Genomic DNA, 20,563 nt, shown 5'->3' with positions numbered 1-20,563 from the left:
AATTAAACACTTTACTTGTTTCAAAGAACTTCTAGTCTTTATCTAAGTATTTATTTTGATAAATACTGGTCATCTCTCCATCACTTACCTGATAGATGTGCAAAACTCTGTTTCTGACAGCAGAATATGTGAGCAAATCAATGTGTTTGTTATAAGAAACCAACAACCAACAGTCTTCCGAATTTTAATTTCAAGCAATTAAAACCACTTTAAGAGAGATATAGAAAAGTATTTTTCTTTCTCCACTTTGATGGTCATTATTTCTAATTTCAAATCTGCTGATGTATTAAATACATTCTATACAAGACTGTGTATGTATCTAATTATTTTTAGTTTTTGAACAGATCCAATAATTATTGAAATAGAAGACTAAGCAAATCACTAAAGAAGAAAAACAAATGGCCAACAACATATAAATTCAAGCTCACTAAGAATTAAGGAAATACTAATTAAATGGTACCATTTTCACTACTGAAATTATTTTTTAAATAATCTTTTTTTTAATGTTTATTTATTTTTGAGAGAGACAGAGAGAGAGAGAGAGAGAGACAGAGTGCAAGCAGGAAAGGGGCAGAGAGAGAGGGAGACACAGAATCCAAAGCAGGCTCCAGGCTCTGAGCTGTCAGCACAAAGCTTGACATGGGGCTTGAACTCACAGACTGCGAGATCATGACCTGAGCCAAGGTCAGACACTTAACCAACTGAGCCACCCAGGCGCCCCTAAATAATCTTAATTTTAATACCCTGTGTTTGTTGTTGAAAGATACAGGAAAATAAGCAATCTCACACTGCTGGTAGTTGTGAAAAAGTGGACAAAGATTTAGTTACTTGTGAGTTTTTGATCCAGAAAAATATTTGGAAACCATCAAGATACTCAACAATAATAAGCTGGTATTTTTAAGTTGTGTTACAATCACATAAAAGAATACACTGAGCTATTTTGGGGCACCTAGGTGGCTCAGTCGGTTAAGCATCTTACTTTGGCTCCAGTCATGATCTCACGGTTTGTGAGTTCAAGCCCTGTTGTCAGACTCTCTGCTGACAGCTTCAGATTCTGTGTCTCCCTTTCTCTACCCTTGCCCTGTCTATGTCTCCCACTCTGCCCCTCCTCTGCTCACATCCTGTCTCTCTCTCAAAAATAAACATTTAAAAAAAATACTGTTAGATAAAAACCTGCAGGTTATAAAACATCTATGTATATATAAGTCTGCTTTGGTTTTCAAAAAAGACATCCATGTGGAAATATATATACATATTTATATAAATATGTATCATTTAGAGGTCTACCTATGAAAGTTTTAACAACGGCTATAGCAACATTTGTTGAAGCAGTTCATTTAAATTTAAATTTCTTCTCATCTTTATAGAGTTTTTCTACAATATGCATGTACAATAGAAAAGTACATTTTTTTGAAACCTCAAGAAAAACAAGCCCAAAGCTGTCAATAAATAAATTTTTACATACCATTGTCTCCTCCTCCAAAAGACCATACAGTTCTCCCATCCTTAGACAAAGCAATAGTATGTGAACTGCCACAAGAAACCTCTCCTACATTGCTAATGTCTTTCACCAATGTTGGAATGTTACGGCTATTACTATCACCGTGACCTTGGAAAAAACACATACAACAAAGAAATAATGTTGTTAACTCTTTTTCTTTAGGCCATTACTTCACAGGTAGAATAAACATTATAAGTTAATGACAGAAATGAGGTATTTTCAAAGTACAATTAAATATAAAAGACAGAATCATTTCTAGTATCTTCTCATCTAATATACTAGGCTGCTCTCAAACTAAGAGATCCAGAACCTTCAGTGAATCATTAGAGTATTCTGTATGTGCTCTTCTCTCAGCACTTGTCTAATGCTATCTAGGATCATGTTCATGTCAACTAGTTTTCACTACCAACTAAATTACACACTTCAGGATCATGATGGTATCTTTCTTATCCCTGAAACTCTTCAGTGTCTGCTCATAACAGGTACTCAGTAAATGTCTGGTGGATTTAATTACAGCTTAAATTTCAGCACTAGAATCCAGGTATTCACTATATAAAAACTATCTTACTGAGCTAAACTAACAAAATAAATAACAGTTTTTTGCCTATTAGATCTAGTCTCACTACTTCTTAGTAACCATCATTTGTTTTTCTGTGAGAGTAACTGCAATTTTAAAAAATCTTACCTAATCTTCCAAAGTCTCCTTCACCCCATGTGTATAATTCACCATCCTCTGTGACAGCAGCACTATGTCTGTATCCAGCAGACACACAAACAACTACCTATGTTGCACACAAAACACGCAGGGGTGAAAAACATGAATACGCTAAAACATATAGTTCATATTTGATCTTATGCACAGACACTTGAAAGATGCTGATATTCACAACTTATGCAGAAGTTGCCACATACAGTTGTAGAGGCTGTGCCCAGGACAAAAGTACCTGGGGTCAATAAAGTGCTGAATTACAGCCTCTGCTCTGTTTCTCAACCCATGAAACCTGGCTTCCACCCAGAGAAGGTAACTTTCCTTAATTAATGCAAAGGCACTGTAAAGGTTAGCAGGAGTCCTGAATACATCAATCTAATCACTTGCAAGGATATTATATCACCAATCAAATTTTTACTCAAAGAGCTGGCCGGGGCTGAATGCTCATGAACGATGAAAAAAATTTAAATATAATGTTAACATAAAATCTCCAGTTCTGGCTAATCAAGAAAAAGTCATTACATAATAATGTTACCTCTCAAAAACACAGTGATTATTACCAATGCAGAAAGATCTAAGCAGTATATAAGTTTACATTAATTAAACTCCTAACACTATCTTTTTACCCTCAATTAGCTATATAGCTGATGAGTAGAATCAGGGGAATAAGATTTTACAGCAACATAACTGGGGGAATCACTCACACCTTTTAACACTAATTTAACAGAAAAAATATCTATACTAATTACTCTGCATCTTTTCAATCTCCAAAAATTAGAACTCACTTTAGAAAATTTAAAATTTAGATTCAATTAAAAATACTGAGCACCTAATAAATTCTAGATAATATGCTAAAAACTTGTGAAATTTTTATCTGTAAAAGTAATTTACTTTTTGGAACATTTTTCCTTTATGACGTTCATACTAAGTTATATTTAACTGGCAATGTTTCCATTGCAAAATGGGACATTAAAAGGAAGAGAAGTAAAAAACTTTTTAAAGAATTAGAATTAAGGAAGAAAGATGGTGCTTCTAGCAGAAAAATACAACTTCAAATAGTATTTGTCTGAAAATTAGAGCCCCACATTCAACATTTTATCAAGTATCCTAATATACTGTCAAGTAGAACATTCCAAGGCTCATTGCTTTGTCGAGTGGACATCTAAGTTAAAATACTGAAAGTTATAATAAAGTAAAATTCATTTGATAGCCAAACTTGTCAGATAATCTCCTAAGAAGTAAAAGTGTCCTACTTTTAATTCTTGTATAAAATAAAAATTTTAACTTTAAAAGGGTTTTATATTAAAAAAACACTTTTGTAGAAAGAATGCAATCTTAAAATGGAGGAACCCATATAATTGCATATAATTTAAGAACATACCTTCACTTCTTTAAGGAAAGGTAAAATAGAAAATAAGAAGAGGAGATCTAGGAACGCCTGGGTGGCTCAGTTGGTTAAGCATCTTACTTCAGCTCAGGTCATACTCTCAGTCTGCTGATAACACAGATCCTTTGTCTCCTCTCTCTCTGCCCCTCTCCTACTAGTGCTCATGCACGTTCTCTCTCTCTTTCTCTCCCTGTCTCTCACAAAAATAAGTAAACATTTAAAAAAAAAAAAAAGGAGATCTGAGTAGTTTCTAATGGTGCTAATTATTTGTGTGTGACCTTAGGCAAGTTAGTTAACCATTCTAAAAGCCTCATTTAGGTTTCTATTAAAATGCCACCTCCTCCAACCTTACAACCTCATTATCTAACATCACACTCCACCAAATTAGTATCTACTACATTACTCACTTTTTTCTTTACTATCATTTGATATTATTTTATATGCTTACTTATTATCTCTATCCACAGATTAAAGCTTCATGAGAGCAAGGATCTTGTCTGTTTTGTTCACTGCTGTATGTCTAATACCTAAAACACTGCCTGGCTCTTGGAAGGACAAAACAAATATTTGTTGAATGGAGGATTCTCAGTTTCCTCATATGAAATGACAATAACCACCTTAACAAAGTTGTTATGAGAATTAAAATTAAATACTATCTGTGAAAGTGTTTTGTAAACCACACAGCAAATATACAAAAGTAAGTCAAAGTATTTGGGGGCGGAGGGCAACTTCGGAAAGAATACATCAAAATCTGAAAGATATCATCCTTATAGCACAGTGCATCTAATTATTTTTGAATACAAAAATAAAGCACATACCTTTCCCTGCAGAGGGCCCTGAATAAGCTTGGGATATTTCTGTGTTGAACTATTTCCATGTCCCAGCTTCCCATAATCACCATCTCCCCAACTGAAGACTTCTCCTTCTGTTGTAAAAGCTAAAGTGTGACCATCAGATCCTTTAGAAGATGAAACCTTTTTAATGGATCTGTGAGGTTCAAATGTTAACTTCTTTAAAGTGGACTGATTATTAGAATCTCCAAGGCCCAGTCTTCCATAGCTGCCTTTACCACAAGCTCTGACAGAGCCATCCGTAGAAATAACAAAAGTGCAGTACTGCCCAGCTTCGATCTACAAGCAAAGAGAATAGTAAAATAAAATGCTTCTGTGAGAATCAAGTATAATATTTAATGTTAATTTTATCAAAGAGGTTCAAAGGAAGTCTTTAAAATCAGAATATGACATGAATCTCCAGAGAGATTAAACAGATAATTAAGAAAACTATTAATGGCTTTTTTATGTTGACTTTATTGCTGAGCTCAAATTAATGTTTATGTTATCTTTTCAGGGTATCTACCCAGTCATGGTTCAAAAAACAGCACAGTAAAATGTTTAAGCCTCATCTTATAACTGGTGGGTAAAAGGCAAGAAATAAAATTATCCTATAAATCCTGTAGAGTCCATTATGGCAAGGACCATATACAATAAATTTTACACTCATTCAAAAAAAAAGTTTTAATGAAAATAATAATAAAATAGAACATTCTATCTTGGCTTAAAGGTAGCTACAAATGTAAAAAAGAAGAAAATAAAATGACAATCTGGCAAAGAGAAAATTCTAGTTTTTATTTAGTCCCATTTATCATTTGCATTGAATATAATGGTAAGTCTGTTGTCATTCACAATTCCTTTTAACAATCCAGCTCTCAATTTAATTTTTTGAAACTTGGAAACAAAGTTAGGGAAATGGACTAAAAGTTTCTTTCTATTAAAATAAAAAAAGTGATGCAATACAGTATAGAAATAGTATAGATAAGAAACAGGGATCTTCACCCACTTAAAAAAAAAAACCCTTAATACTATTTAAAGTCAACTACCAATCTGAAAGGCATGCAGAGAACTCACAGTCTGAGCATCAGAGAAACTGGGAGCCAGTTTAGGCTGTAATATTTTCTCCTGTGTGCCTTCCACCAACTGATGGCTGCTATTGCTTCCCCAAACATAGACTTCACAGGTTTCTGAGACAATGGGAGCGTCACCAGTCTGAATACTATCTGGGCTAGCACAGGTTCTTGAGTAATCAGAGGCCATTCTGCAAACCTATTAAAATTAAAAACATACAATAAATAAGATATTTTTAATGGAGACATTTGTATAACTGTCATCTGAAATTACTGATTACTTTCTTCTAAAACTCTCAACTGCTCAAATAACTTAAGAACAATACATCAAATTTTAAATACAGATGGCTAGACTACTTACTTCTGGAAAAAATACTAATAAAGGCAGCAAAAGTGGAAAACAAGACACACAATCAAGACTTTTTTTTTTTTTACCTAAAATTATATTATTGCACACACATTACAGAAAAAGCTTAAAAAACAAAGAAGTATCTGGCTCAGTTGGTAAAGTAGACAACCCTTGATCTCAGGATTGTGAGTTCAAACACCATGTTGGACAGGTAGGAAGGAAGGAAGGAAGGAAGGAAGGAAGGAAGGAAGGAAGGAAGGAAGGAAGGAAACACCATTTGTAATCCTATTACCTTAAAACAATGAATGCTATCTTTTTTATGGATGTTCTCCCAGATTTTTGCATATACATGTTCCTTACCATTGTTATCACAGCGCACGTATAAAAGTAATGAAACAAAAGTCATGCAAAATTTTCCACGTCTACCTCAACTTCATGATTGAACTGATAATGTAAAAACCACAATTTACTTAACCCTTTCTTTTAAATAGGACATTTAGATTCTTTTTGTTATATAGGCCATTTTAAGGAATGTAGTTTTTACCACATTTTTTATTACTTCTTAAGTAGAGAACCTCAGAAATGGGGCTACTATATCCCAGAAGCATAACAACCTTACAAATCTTGAAAATGCTACGTAACAAATTGCTTTCCAAAATGGTGCTACTCTATTATTTTATCACCAGCAATACATTCTATGTACACATAAAATAAAAATCATTGCTTATTTACAATCTGTGTTGAATACAATGGTAAAGTCTGCTGTCATTCATAATGCTTTTTAAAAATCTAGACTTCTCCACCTGCCACCCTCCCCGCCAAAACTCACCAAAAGGATAGGACCCAGGGTGGCCATCCCAGTTGCCCTAACCAAGGAACACATCTATATGAGAGTACCAGTCTCAATGCATTGATACCAATAAGTATTATGACTCTAATTTTGTTGCAAACTTAAGTGGGATAAAAAAGGATCCATTATTTTAACTTCACATTTCATTATTATCAATAGAACTAAAATTTTTTCATCTCTTTGTTTACCACTAACTTCTGCCCATTTATTTATTAGGGCTTAACAGATTTTTAATTGGCTTATATGAATTCTATACAATGAAAATACTAACTCTGGGGGCAGCTGGCTGGCTCAGTCTTTAGAGCATGCAGTTCTGGATCTCATGGTCATGTGTTAGAACCCCACATGGGGCAAAGAAATTACTTTTAAAAAGTATATTAATTCTGACTGTAGCTGTTGCCAATTCTTTTGCCTGTCTTGTAGTTCTTTTGCTTAAACAAAACAAGCGAAGGAAAACCTCCAAAAGTCAATCTTCAGAAGCCCATTAAATGGAAGGGTACAGAATAATTTTAGTCAGAATCATTAAATAGTATCCAAAACAACAGAATGATACGTGTGTTAAATAAACATTTTCCAATGAACACAAGGACAGTTTTGAAGACATACAAAATATGTGTAAGTGAAGGCTGCCAGTCCCTAATAAAAATCTGAGATTTTGCTGGAGACAAAATGGAGAATGGTAGGCCCAAGAGTGTTAGAATTTTTTTAATGTTTTTTATTTTTGAGAGAGAGAGGGAGGGGCAGGGATAAAGGAAGACAGAGAATCCCAAGTAAGCTCTATCTACACTGTCAGCAAACCTGTGAGATGATGACTTGAACAAGAATTAGATGCTTAACTGAGCCACCCAGGCGCCCCGTGTGTTAGAATTTTTAATCTAAAAATCTATTACTATAATAGGTTTTATAGAAAAATCACACCTCTCCTCCCTCACATCCCCCAAAAAGAGCAAGATAGAAAAAAATTTACTTACAGAGCTTAGAAAAATGTGTGTTTAAAAACAACTAAGGGGCGCCTGGGTGGCTCAGTCTGTTAAGTGTCCGACTTTGGCTCAGATCATTATCTCGCAGTCTGTGGGTGAGAGCCCGGTGTTAGGCTCTATGCTGATATCTCAGAACCTGGGGAATCTGAGCCACAGAATCTGTGTCTCCCACTCTCTCAGCCCTTCCCCTACTCGTGCTGTTTCTCTCTCTCAAAAATAAATACACATTAAGAAAATTTTTTTTACAGAGACAGGCGGGATAGGAATTTAGGAAGATGATGGCAGCAGCCATAGTCTATATACCGATTCACTAAATAGAACAACTACAAAGCCAAACTTCAAGTTCACGCTTAACATTCTCAACAAAACTAGGTGAAAAAGTTATCTCCAGTAATCCCTTTCAAAAATATAAGCAGATCCAGACAAACCACCACCAAGCTCAGAAACTACACGGTAGTGACAGCTGTGCAAGAGGAACCAAGAAAGTATCTGACAGACCTCAGAACAGGACAAACCCCAAACAACCAATGAGGTACTCACTGGACAATCTAAGAACAGCAGGTGCAACTAGGAAGGGCTGTGCCTGGTCTCACAGCAAGTAAGTACAAAGGGTGCACAATGAGAAGTATGAAAGAAGAAGATGCTATAACAATCTAGTTCTTGTGAACCCTTGAAACTGACAAGCAAGAATTCCCTTCCAGGACACAGCCGGCCACACTAAAGAGAAACTTACTAGGAGTGGAATATAAATTGAGCAGGATAGGGACAATAAAGAGGAAAGGCAGAAAAGATCAAGATAAAAGTGGTAGAGGGGAATATGCTAGGAAATCTTTTTTTGTTTTGTTTTGTTTTTACAGAAAAGTAACAGGAGTCTTTGGAGTTTGAAAAGCTATCTTGAATCCCATCCCCATTTTAAAAGTTCAGAAAAACAAATTTTCCACAAAAACCAGCAACAAAAGTATCCAGGTCAAATTCCACGTGAAGTTATTACTAGGAAAAAAGGGAAAAGAGGCAGAATAACATTCCTACAATAAAAGCATGCCAGAAGGAAACTGCCAAGAAAATAGATCAAACTGTAATCTATTTTAAAACAAACTAAAGGGATTAAGAAAATGAAACAAGACATGAACAGAAAAAAATCTTAAATAGAAACACTCAAAAATAGGGTGACAGAACTCAAGAAAGAATTAGAAATTAAGAAAATCATTTCAGAAATGAAGACTGAACTAGAAGGAATCCACATGTAAATATATACAGTAGATAATACCTTAAGAGCAACAAAAAAGAAAAAAATATTTAGAAATAAGTAAATAAAAAGATATAACAAGTATTTAAGAAAAAAATGACAAATACTAAAATTGGGCAAAGATCCAACATATACGTAATAGGGGTCCTTAAAGAAGAAAACCAAATTTAAAAAGTTTAAAAATACTAAATATTAGAATTGAGAAAAATTTTTCTGAAATAAAAAAGATTTGAAGCAACATACCGAAATTCTCATCTCCCTGATAATATCAACCCAGAATGTATGACATCGACATGTATGCAAGTAAAATACTGATCTTTAAAGATCACCTAATTCATGGGAAAGAAAATCAGATTATCTTCAGATTTAGACAGCAAAGGTTCATGCCAGAAGAAAATGGATGAACATAATTAAGGTGCAGAAGGAAAGAAAATGTGAGCCAAAGACTTTATATTCTCAAAACTGACTTTCAAGTATAAAGTGGACAGCAATTATTAACACATAAGAAGAGAATCTTGTTCTAACAGCCTTTACTGAGGAATGTACTAGACAATGAGATTCAGATAACCAAAAAAAGAAAAAGACATTAACAGAAACACTTACTGTGAGCATTAAATATGTAGTTACTTGTAAAACTAAAACTAAATAAGGGTCAAAAGGAAGACAATATGATGCTCCATGTACATTTAATGTAACTATTAAAAAAAAACAGAATATATATAAAAATGCAATGTTTTCAGTAGTCATATGGTGGTAGTATTTGTCTTATTTTAGGACTGCTGTTTATGATTGTGTGTAGTAAATGATTAAAACAAGTAAGTAATTTTGGGGTATTCTAATTCTACCATCCTTGTACCCTTTAGAGAAAGTATTTTTAGTTTAGAAGAAAGGAGATATTAATGTGATACAGAAAAGATTAAGTAAAAATTCTTTGGCTCTGAGTTTGAAAGTATCAGCATCAAATCATGAGGTATATTAGCTTTAAACACACACATATGCACACCATATAGCTCAGTCCACTATAAAAGCCTAGCAACAAAATACTCAGTAGTGATGAACATTTTTAACACTCTGACTGGTTCTGAAATACTGTTTCTCACTAAAAGAAACTAGGGCTTTTTGAAGAAATTGCTAACAGATTCTAAATCTGGGGCAAGAAATGTACACGATGAATCCAGAATAATTTAATGTATCAGATAGCAAGAAAGCTATCAAAGACTATTAGGTTTATGTCAAAAGAATTTAGGAACCACCCTGAAGAGACTACTACCCTGAAAGACTATTGGCCAAAGATGAAATAATAAGAGCTTCGCTACAGATAATAAGTTAATGGACTGAAATTCAAATAGGCTTAAGTCTATGGGTTCATAATAACATTTTTCAAATGAAATCAGCTAGTCAAGTTGGAGGATAACAGACCAATTCAATAAACTGAACGCTAGTAAACAGAAATCAGTGTCAAAATTTTTAAAAAATGGATAAACAGAATCAAGCATTTATTCTGCCTTTCTAATATGAACTGAAGCAGAGTGACCAAATAGTTGATAAGGAAATCATCTTTATAAAAACATTTCAATGAATAAATGAAAGAGGAATGATACAGTTAAAATGTCACCATTCTGCACCCAACCACCAGTAAATTAATAAATGTAGTCATTAAGCATCAACAGTTGCTAATACTGCAAAAAGAGAGACAACTAGAAGCAAAATGATGGAAGATCACAACACCAGATAGTCTTGCCAAAGGGATCAGATTTAAGATCAAACCTTGCCAAAGGATCAATCCTCAGGTCAAGCCTCTGGATCCACCTGCCAATTTCCAGGAAATAAACAGACATGGTGAACTGCATTATGAGTAAGCAATCAGTAAAAAGCCCAGGTTTCTGAGCAAAAACACTGACAGAAAAGAAATAAATGGAGGGGAACCTATAGATTGATTTAAAAGACACCATGCATGTGTGTGGGTGGGTGTGTGTGTTTAGAGACAGAGGGATAGAGGAGAGGGAGGAAGGAGCAGAGGGAGGGAGAGGAAGAATCTTAAGCAACCTCCATAGCTAGAGCAGAGCCTGATCTCCTGACACAGTGAGATCATGACCTAAGCCAAAATCAGCACTAAGACATCTAACCAAGTGAGCCACCCAGGCACCCCAAAGACATCTTTTTTTTTTTAATAGGCAAGACTGCACTACAGTGTCTAGCGATACACACCTGGGTGGCACAACAATAAAGAAATGCAAGGAAGCAATTACTCTAAAAGTCAGTTTAATGGTTACATAGGGGAGGAGGACAGGGGTTAAGACCGAAACATGAAAGGGCCATTTAGAGTGGTTGGTAGTTTTACTTCTTTACCTGGGTACAGATTAGAAGAATATTTATTTTATAATAATTCATTAAGCCTGACATTTGTTTTTATGTCTTTCTGTATCTGTTTTATTTAATAGAAATTTTTAAAATTAAAGTTACATGCACATGACACAAAGTTCAAAATGAATAAAAGGGTATAAACTGAAAAGTAGGTCTCCTTCCCACTCCTGATGCCAGATACTTTCTAGCTCCACTTTCTGTAGGCAACACTGATGCTACTTTCTTTTGCATCCTTTCCAAAGACTGAATAATTATTTTTAAGGGATATATACATGCTAAAGCATTGTAAGACAAAGTAATTTTAATGTAAAAGCCATGATTATTACATACCTCTTCAAAGAGACATAAAGCTGCCTCATAGAGTGAGCACAAGCCATCAGATGTTCTAGTTGGTTCCCTCCACTGACTCCGATCAGCAGATGAACCCTACAGTTTCAGAAGCAAACATATGTATTAAAATCACTTAAATATTCGACAAAAACATCTGAGGAATTGTTTACATGATTACGAGCATTTAGATCAAATCCTAACACTAGGTCATGAAACCAACTTTTATACAGAAGTGTTATAAAAGACAGAGCTATAGATTGAAACAGTCAATTAAGTGCCAATCCCTCAATGATTACCTTATTCAATAATCATAGAGCATGACCCAGAAAACAGTCAAGGAGGCAGAGTTTTGCCAATCACATATTCTCTGAATGGCCAATATCCAGTAAATGAAGCCCCAGGAAATAGTCTACTCTCCTGGGGCTGCCTTGCCCACCTGTCCCCAAGGATACAGGCAAGTAGAACATAGCCAGCTTGAATAATGACCTTGACTAGAGCAGCAGAAAGTCTGTTCCTCTCTTCTGAGTTTCAGCAAAACTAAAGTCTCACAAATAAGTTCATGTAGCTACCTGACTACACTAGCAACAAAGCATCTTTCTCTTACCAGAGCTGAGGAATCATAGCACCTCTCTGGGACTCTCCACAGTAGGGCCCAATGGCCGTGACAAGAAATCATTCCATCATTAAAAAACGACAAATCAGAAAGTGAACTTGATCTCATTATTTCCTCAAATTCCCAAAGCTTAAATCTTTAGACCACAAATGTCAAGTTCTTTCTCTGATTTAACAATCCTATAATCATGAAACTTTCATAAGTAGTTTTATTTCAAAGGATACTGTACTGTAAAAATATTTACATTCTAGATAATAAACTGGCAGATACACAATAGGAGAGTATGTCTTCTACTATGGAAGGCAGGTTGGCCGAGATGCCCTTTAAGATCCCATCTATCAATATCAATTCAAACTATTTTAATTAACATAATTCCTAAGTAATGAAACAAATGAATATGTTGGCTATTTAAGTAATGACTAGTTTATTAGGTACCAACCTGCTGCCACCAAATCAATTTTTCTTTGGTGCTTCTCAAATTTTAATACGGACATGAATTTTCTGGAGACTGTGTTAAATTACAGATTCCAATTCAGTAAATATAGATGGGGCCTAAGGCTCTGCATTTTAACAAACTCCCAGGATATGCCAATGCTGCTGAGGCTTACTCTTTGAGTAGTAAAACTAAAGAGAGCCCTTGTAAGTCTGGAATCTTACCAGAAGCTGTGTGTTAACTAGTACCTAGACAAGGTGTTGCTATCCCAGCAAATACTTTGGGGCACAGACTCAACAAATTCCATCATTAGCTGTGCAGAACTTCTAAGAAAAAACATAATTGTAATCTATGGTTCCATTATATAAAGGCCACCTCTAGGGATCACCAAACCAAAAGTAGATGAAGAAGTAGACTGCTGCACCTTCCGAGGAGTTAGTACCCGAGCCATCATAATCCCTTTTTGTATGCCTTTCTACAATATGGAGGAAAATGTTGAAAATGTTGAGAACTGCATGAAATTTTCCATAGCAGACAGATCTGGGTTTAAATCCAGGCTAAGTTTCCTTATCCTTAAACAAGAATAATGCAAATATTATTTAGGGTTGTTGGGAAGATTAAATAAAGTTATGTATAAAACAAGCTTAATACATAATAAGAACTAAAAACTGGTAGCAGTAATTATTAATTTGCATCATGTATACTGAAAAAGAAAATATAAGAAATCTTTAATAACTTCATTCTAAATTTTAAAATACCAAGCCAACAAAACATCCTTCAAACACTATCACTGATTTCTGTTCTTCCCAGTACAGTCAATACAGTACTCTCCCCACTCCCCAAACCACGGTTTCACTTTCCACAGTTTCAGTTACCAAGATCAATGCAGTCCAGAAGCAGATGCTCCTCTTTCTGACATAGTCAGGAGGTCAACAGTAGCTTAACACTAGGTCACAATGCCTGCTCATTCCCCTCACTGCATCTCATCGGCATTATATCATCTCACATCATCACAAGAAGGGTGAGTGCAGTACATTAAGATATTTTGAAGAGAAATCAGATTCACATAACTTTTATTATAGTATATTGTTAGAATAGCACCATTAGTGTTGTCATTCTCTTATTGTGCCTAATTTATAAACTAAACCATATCATATGTACACATGTATAGGAAAAACCAAAGTACACATGAGGTTCGGGACTTGTCTGCAGTTTCTGGCTTCTTACTGGGGGGGTTTCAAACATAAAGAACATTATTGAACATTATCCCCCAAAGAAAAGGGGGGATAATGTAGTCAAGAGTGACACTACTCCAGCCCCAGTCAGTGAGGATTAAAGACATTTCTAAAACCCATTCTGTCCAGAATTCTTAACGTAAATACAAAAACAATACTATACCGAGGTATTTTTCAAGAATCTAAATTTTGGAAAATATAGCACATGAAATATATAACTTTATACACTGTTAACTATCAGGAATTTCAATAGTCTAAAGATAAGTGGAAATTAACATAAATTCATGGTTTCATAGGTCTTCATTTAATTACCTACCTCTTAAGCACCTACTATCAAAAATAATATTATACTTTGTTTTTTTTCACATTTGTCTTTTTAAGATATTCTGACCAGGACATAAGACTGGATAGAGTACATTTCCACATATTATTGCTATCTAGTTTTACTCTACTTAAAATTGCTTCAATGACTTCCCACTACCTATAGAACCAATTTTCAATGCTGCATAGCATAAGATACAAAGCCCTGCCTACTTGGCAGCTTTATCTCATCCCATTCTACTCCATGCATGCAGGGGCTTGCTCTCCTACACACTGGTCACTTTGTGAACTCTGGTCCTTTCATCTGAAAACCTCTCCAGCTCCCTCCACTTACAGACTTCATGTTTGCAGGCAAACTCTTTCTACTTTCCAACTAAGCTGAGGGATCCTTCGCCCACAGGCATTTTTTTGCCCCTTCCCTCCAACTCTCCTCCTGGGTCCCATCACCTCCTGCGCAGACCTCTACTACAGCTCATTATCATTAATTTGAAATGTTTGTGCATCTCTCTTTCCTTAAACTGTGAGTTGGCTGAGGGCATGGATGCTACAAAGCTCATTTATCTTTTTTGTTTTCAAAAAATTGTTTTAACATTTATTCATTTTTGAGAGAGAGAGAGAGAGACAGAGCATGAGTGGGGGAGGGGCAGGGAGAGTGGGAGACAAAGAATCAGAAGCAGGCCCCAGGCTCTGAGTTGTCAGTACAGAGCCTGATGCAGGACTTGAACTTACTGACCGTGAGATCATGACCTGAGCTGAAGTTGGACGCTTAACAGACTAAGCCACCCAGGCACCCCAAGCTCATTTATCTTTTTAACTCAGTGCCTGACAGTATCTGCACACAGTGTTAAATAAACACATAGTGACATCAAAGGCCAATGGTGTTTTTATTGTTGTTTATTCTTTTAGAATTCAGAGATATACACTGACATTATTTCCCTACTATTTAAATAAAAGTTCGTGAATATCTTGTGGACTCCCATTCAAACACAATTACCACATATGTGTCATCAGTGAAGGTTAAGAATCACACAAGTAAATATAATTTATGGATTGAACTTATTTTTGTTAGGCCTTACATCAGATACTCAGTTGATGGTTATGTGTCTCTCCCTTTAACTTCTAACTTGGGGTGAGTTTTGTCCCAGTTGTTTAGGGGTAAAGAAACTTAAGGGCAGGGAGGATCAGGTCAAGTTGGGGTCCAGTGTACCAGCAGTGGATATATCTATTTTCCAAATTCTCAGACAACACTGTAAAGTGGAAGAAACATGGGTACTGGAGACCAAGAGCATCAGACTCTAACACTTACTGTGCAAGAAGGAATAATAAATGTAAAATTCAACTAAATAACCATTTCTTCCCCCTATAGGCCTGTGGTGACGATAGGAAGCCAAACCAAATCAAATATACAAGATTCTTCCCCAGAATAGATCCAGAATTCTGTCTAGTTTTCTAGGGTGCCCTCATTACAATAAGGAGCTATATTATAGGGTATAATAACCTGGGAGGCTATGGAGGAAGGCCCCTTCTGACTAGGTATATTTGACATTTTGTCCAGAAATGAAAGAGGTAAAGTGAAGAGTAAACTGGAAATCCAACAATAATGTAAGGTTATTATATATCTACTTTAAGACAGACCTTCATGGGAAAAAAAATGAATGAATTTAACATAAACACAGTACATGGCCTGCAAAGACAGACTTGGGGTAAGAAATGATTAACATAGTGTCTGCCCCATATGTGCTTAATCCGTATATGTTTCAGTTCTAGTTCTTTTTGCCAAACAGATGTGTAAATTTAGGATAACTGCCACAGTTTCTTCATCCTTAAGATAAGGCTAAATTATATCTACCTCACAGATCATCATAATTGAATCAGATGGTACATCCAAAGCACCTGGCTGGTAGCAGGTATTCAACAAAGGTTAACTCTCTTCCTCCCTAATTGCTGGTATTGGGGAGCAGTAAATAAAAGAAGTCAAAAAAGGAATGAGATGGTTTATTACAGATTAAATTAAAGGCAGATTTATAGTACATACCAAAGAACGCCTCATCTGCATTAATATTGCCATAAAGCAGTCAAAGCTGATCATTCCTTCCTGGCTTGATAGTAGTTTGCTTTTCTCCATGGAATTCACAACCGCTGATGCCCCCAAAGCCATTTCTATCCATTCAAGAAGGTACCGCAAAGAGCCTCGCTGAGCTGCTAAACCAAGTAGCAACTCAGAAGCTAATCTGCGACCTAAAGTGTCTGCCCCAGAATTGGGAATAGTTACCCCTTTAAGAAATGTTGTCACTTGTGATAAGCAGTCCAAACCCATTGGAGGAATCTTGCTTTCATTTGCTAAAGATAATGGTGGCAAGGAGCTGACAACTTCAATTGCAGTATGAATAACGTCGTTGCAAAGACTAAGACCAGGTCCTGACACAGGCATCATCCAACTTTGTCTCAGAAGTGCAAATAATAAACTTAGACCAGTTCGAACACCCATTTCTATAAGTGCATCAGTGCTTGACCGGGGACGTTCACTAACAGAATGGACATCTGCTGAACCAGAGCTGCTCTCCGGAGAATGCTGCTGCTGTTTCACTTTGCCTTTGTCGTGGTATTTATTAGAAAGTGCATAAAAGACACGCTGGAGTACGAGCAGTCGTTTCCGAAGTGCCCCAGCGAATGGGGAATCTGAACATACCATCTTCGCTAGTGCTAGCTGGCTGCTAAGAAGGGCATCCAAATAGTGGTCCTGCTCATCACTTGAAAGAGATTCACGTTCAAAGTCTGGCAACTGTGGTCCTTTGAGGCACAAAACTTGTTGGGGCAAAGGTACTACTTCTTTATTGCTGACCAGTTTAGAATACAGAACAGCAACTCCCTCTCTTGTAGCAATAGATTCACTATCCTCTGTAATCCAGGAGCTGTTGAGGTGTTCAAGCCATTTCAGTTTCACTGGCGGAACCATAGTTGCCATGTTGGTTTATTCTTCAGCCATTAGTTCTATAAAGGGAGATGAAAAGCAGTCAAAAACTTATATGAATGATTCATAAAATGTTTCTGAACTTCCGTCTTGCACTATAATCAGTGATTTCAAACGGGTGAGACAAAGTCTGAACTGGAATTAACAGCAATGTACCAATGTTAGTATTTTAGCTTTGATAAGTGTACTACAGTTGTATAAGATGCTAATATTAAGGGTAAATGAGTAAAGGGCATATGGGAACTCTGCACAATCTTCGTAACTTTTGCAGAAACCTAAAATTACCCCAAAATAAAGTTTCTCATTAAAAATTAGTGACTTGTATACCTCTTCTCTTCAGGTTCTGGTCCCACTGTCAGTGTAACAGTGGGTTCTACATGCTGATGACCCCTAAATTCATATCTCCAACCCAGATCTCTTCCCTGAACTCCAAATTCACATACACAATTGCTCACTTCTCTCCATATAGTTATCTAATAGGCATTCTCAACATATTCAAAACTGAATTCCTAATCCACCAATACCGTCATGCCCACCCAAACCTGTTCCTCTTGTTAACTTCCTCATCTCAATAAATGGCAACTCTATCCTAGCTCCTTTGACCAAATATCTTGGGAGTCAACATTGATTCCTCCCACACCAAATTATTCAGCACTACCTTCAAATACATCCAGAATCCAAACAGTTCTCACTCACTTCCTTACTAAAACCCTGCCCCAAGCCATCAGATAAATGGTTAATATCCAAAATCTATAAAGAACTTATCAAACTCAACATCCAAAAAACAAATAATCCAGTAAAGAAATGGGCTAAAGACATGAACAGACACTTCTCCAAAGAAGACATCCAGATGGCCAACAGACACATGAAATGATGCTCAACATCACTCATCATCAGGGAAATACAAATCAAAACCTCAATGAGATACCACTACACACCCATAAGAATGGCTAACATTAACAATTCAGGCAACAACAGATGTTGGCGAGGATGCGGACAAAGAGGATCTCTTTTGCACTCCTGGTGGGAATGCAAACTGGTGCAGCCAGCTTAGAAACTGGAAGTTCCTCAAAAAATTAAAAATGGAACTACCCTATGATCCAGCAATTGCACCACTAGGTATTTATCCAAGGGATGCAGGTATACTGTTTCGAAGGGGCACGTGCACCCCAATGTTTATANAAAGGGGGGGAACTGGGTGGCTCAATCAGTTAAGCATCTGACTCCTGATTTTGGTTCAGTTCATGATCTCACAGTTTGGTTCATGAGATTGAGCCCTGCACTGGGCTTGTGCTGACAACACAGAACCTGCTTGGGATTCTCTCTCTTCCTCTCTCTCTGCCCGTCCCTTATTTGCTCACACACACACTCGCTCGCTTTAAAAATAAATAAGTAAACATTAAAACAATGAAAAAGTAAAAGCATCAAAATCAGCCAAACTGGCTAGGTTTGAATCTAGTCTACATTACTTACTGGCTATTAGCCAAGGCGAAGTTCTAGGTTTGAACCTAGACTGTTATCATTTACTGACTATTGACCAAGGCCAAGTTTTCTTAATATCTCCACGGCTCAAAGTGCTTATCTGTAAATTATAGGATAATAAAGAACCCTCTATGGTTATCATGAGGGTTAAATGAAATAATGATTCTTAGAATCATTGCCTGGGACATAGTACACAATCAATGGAAACTGCTATTACAATCATTATTATTTTGTCCCTTATTGCTATCTCTACCAAATATTGGTTATAAATACATGTGGAGATGTATATAAAAGTATTTTTTTTAAGATTAGAAAGACTGCCCCCCCCCCCAAGTCATGACAGTAATTGCCCATGGGGGATGGCAGGTGTCAAACAGGACATTAACTTTATGTATGTTTCCATTCTTTTATTTTTAAAGTGATCACATAAACATGACAAAATTTTAACAATGTTAAATGATGGCAGAAGACAAAGAAGAGTTCTTTTTTATTCTTGTACTTCACTTCAATCTTAAATTTTTCTCAGAAAAAGGAAAAACAAAAAAGCTCGTATGATCATATGGTTTCCAAATATAATATAATCAAAATTTATCATCACTGTCCCATTATTGTTTTAATTTTTACCAGGCTGCTTTTTACAAAAAGCATTTTAACCAAAAAAATCCTAAAAGCTTTTAAGGATTGCTTTTATCTACCTTGTTCTTACTGTAACATAGGTTTGAAAAACAAAAATCAGATAACATACGTTTAACAGTGTTTATCTTTCTCAGGCATACAGAAATCTGCAGTTATAGGACAAATAGCCTAATGCTGACATGCATGCTACATCAGACTCTGTGATAGTTACTTACAATTTGTCATGTTGCATATGTATTACACACAAAAAGACAAACATAACCTCTGGGTATATTCTGATGATGTACTCCATAAAACAAAAAAATGAATCATCAGAACAAGATTTGCCAAAAATAAGGGGATGATGCTTTACAAATAATTCTGATCAATGGAGAAAAGTTCAGACAACAAAATACTGCATCAGACAAAACATTTTTAATAAAACTTTTGAAATACTGGATAAATTCTACCTAGTTCTTTTTTTTAATACATTATGTTGTAGGCAAATAAAAGGATAAAAAATAATTCATCAAGAGTGTTCAAATTACAAATTCTGGTTCCTTCAGTGCTAAAGCACTAATAATAAACTAATATGCACTGGTATGTCCCAGTTTTTTAAGCTGTAAGCCCCCTTCACATGAGCTACAACCAAAAGATCCTCTCTAAATATGAAAAATTAGAATATATTATTTTTTCCTTCACTTAGACAAAAAATAAAGTTAGTATTTCTTCAAATACTGGATAAAAACTAGTTTCCAACCATCTGTTTTGAAACCATATTACCTACTTAGCTTTAGAATCTCCAGTGTTGATGTCCTACAATTGTTCAAAAAGGAAGCAAAATTGTTCATTTAATCAACTCTTCAATGTAGTTTTAAGTAACTGTCCAATTGGGGCAAGGTGCAATAATTTATAACAGATTTAATTTTTTTATTTTCCCTGAAACTCCAAGAAAGTATACAGTAGGTTCAAAAGTTTATATCTTTGTATTCAACCGACCAACATTTTCAAATCTTAGAAAGTCAATAAACCAGTTTATCAACCTCCTACCTTAGCTACAAACAAGACACACATGATCCAATAAATACTGGAATGGAATTAGGAAATTAGGATGCTACTACCCAAGAAACAACCGTTGGCAAAACTGTTTACTCCCCAGAGCTCATGTGAAAATTTACAAAAAAAGGGAATCAAGTGAAATAATCTCCAAAGTTTCTTCCAATTCTAAAATACTATGGACACTTATATTTAAAATAACCCCCCCCAAATAAAATAAA

The 20,563-nt window shown here is 35.6% G+C and overlaps 1 protein-coding gene across 7 annotated transcripts in view; it reads right to left on the bottom strand.

Moving 5' to 3' along the window:
• Positions 1-17,204, bottom strand: part of HERC1 (HECT and RLD domain containing E3 ubiquitin protein ligase family member 1) — a 145,317-nt gene extending 128,113 nt beyond the window's left edge. For all 7 annotated transcript variants that reach the window (XM_077747491.1, XM_077747535.1, XM_077747517.1 and 4 more), the window contains exons 1-6: positions 16,254-17,204; positions 11,617-11,712; positions 5,502-5,696; positions 4,416-4,727; positions 2,187-2,283; positions 1,466-1,609 (exon numbers count right to left, since the gene is read on the bottom strand). In XM_077747491.1, coding sequence (XP_077603617.1) covers positions 1,466-1,609; positions 2,187-2,283; positions 4,416-4,727; positions 5,502-5,696; positions 11,617-11,712; positions 16,254-17,183 — 1,774 coding nt within the window. In that variant the 5' untranslated portion in view covers positions 17,184-17,204. The remainder of the gene's footprint in view (positions 1-1,465; positions 1,610-2,186; positions 2,284-4,415; positions 4,728-5,501; positions 5,697-11,616; positions 11,713-16,253) is intronic.
• Between the last annotated feature and the right edge of the window lie 3,359 nt (positions 17,205-20,563).

The sequence above is a fragment of the Crocuta crocuta genome, unplaced genomic scaffold (genome assembly GCF_008692635.1).
Source record: "Crocuta crocuta isolate KB4526 unplaced genomic scaffold, BGI_CrCroc_1.0 scaffold130, whole genome shotgun sequence".
NCBI classification, from domain to species: domain Eukaryota; kingdom Metazoa; phylum Chordata; class Mammalia; order Carnivora; family Hyaenidae; genus Crocuta; species Crocuta crocuta.
This window is presented reverse-complemented; position numbering and strand designations above follow the sequence as displayed.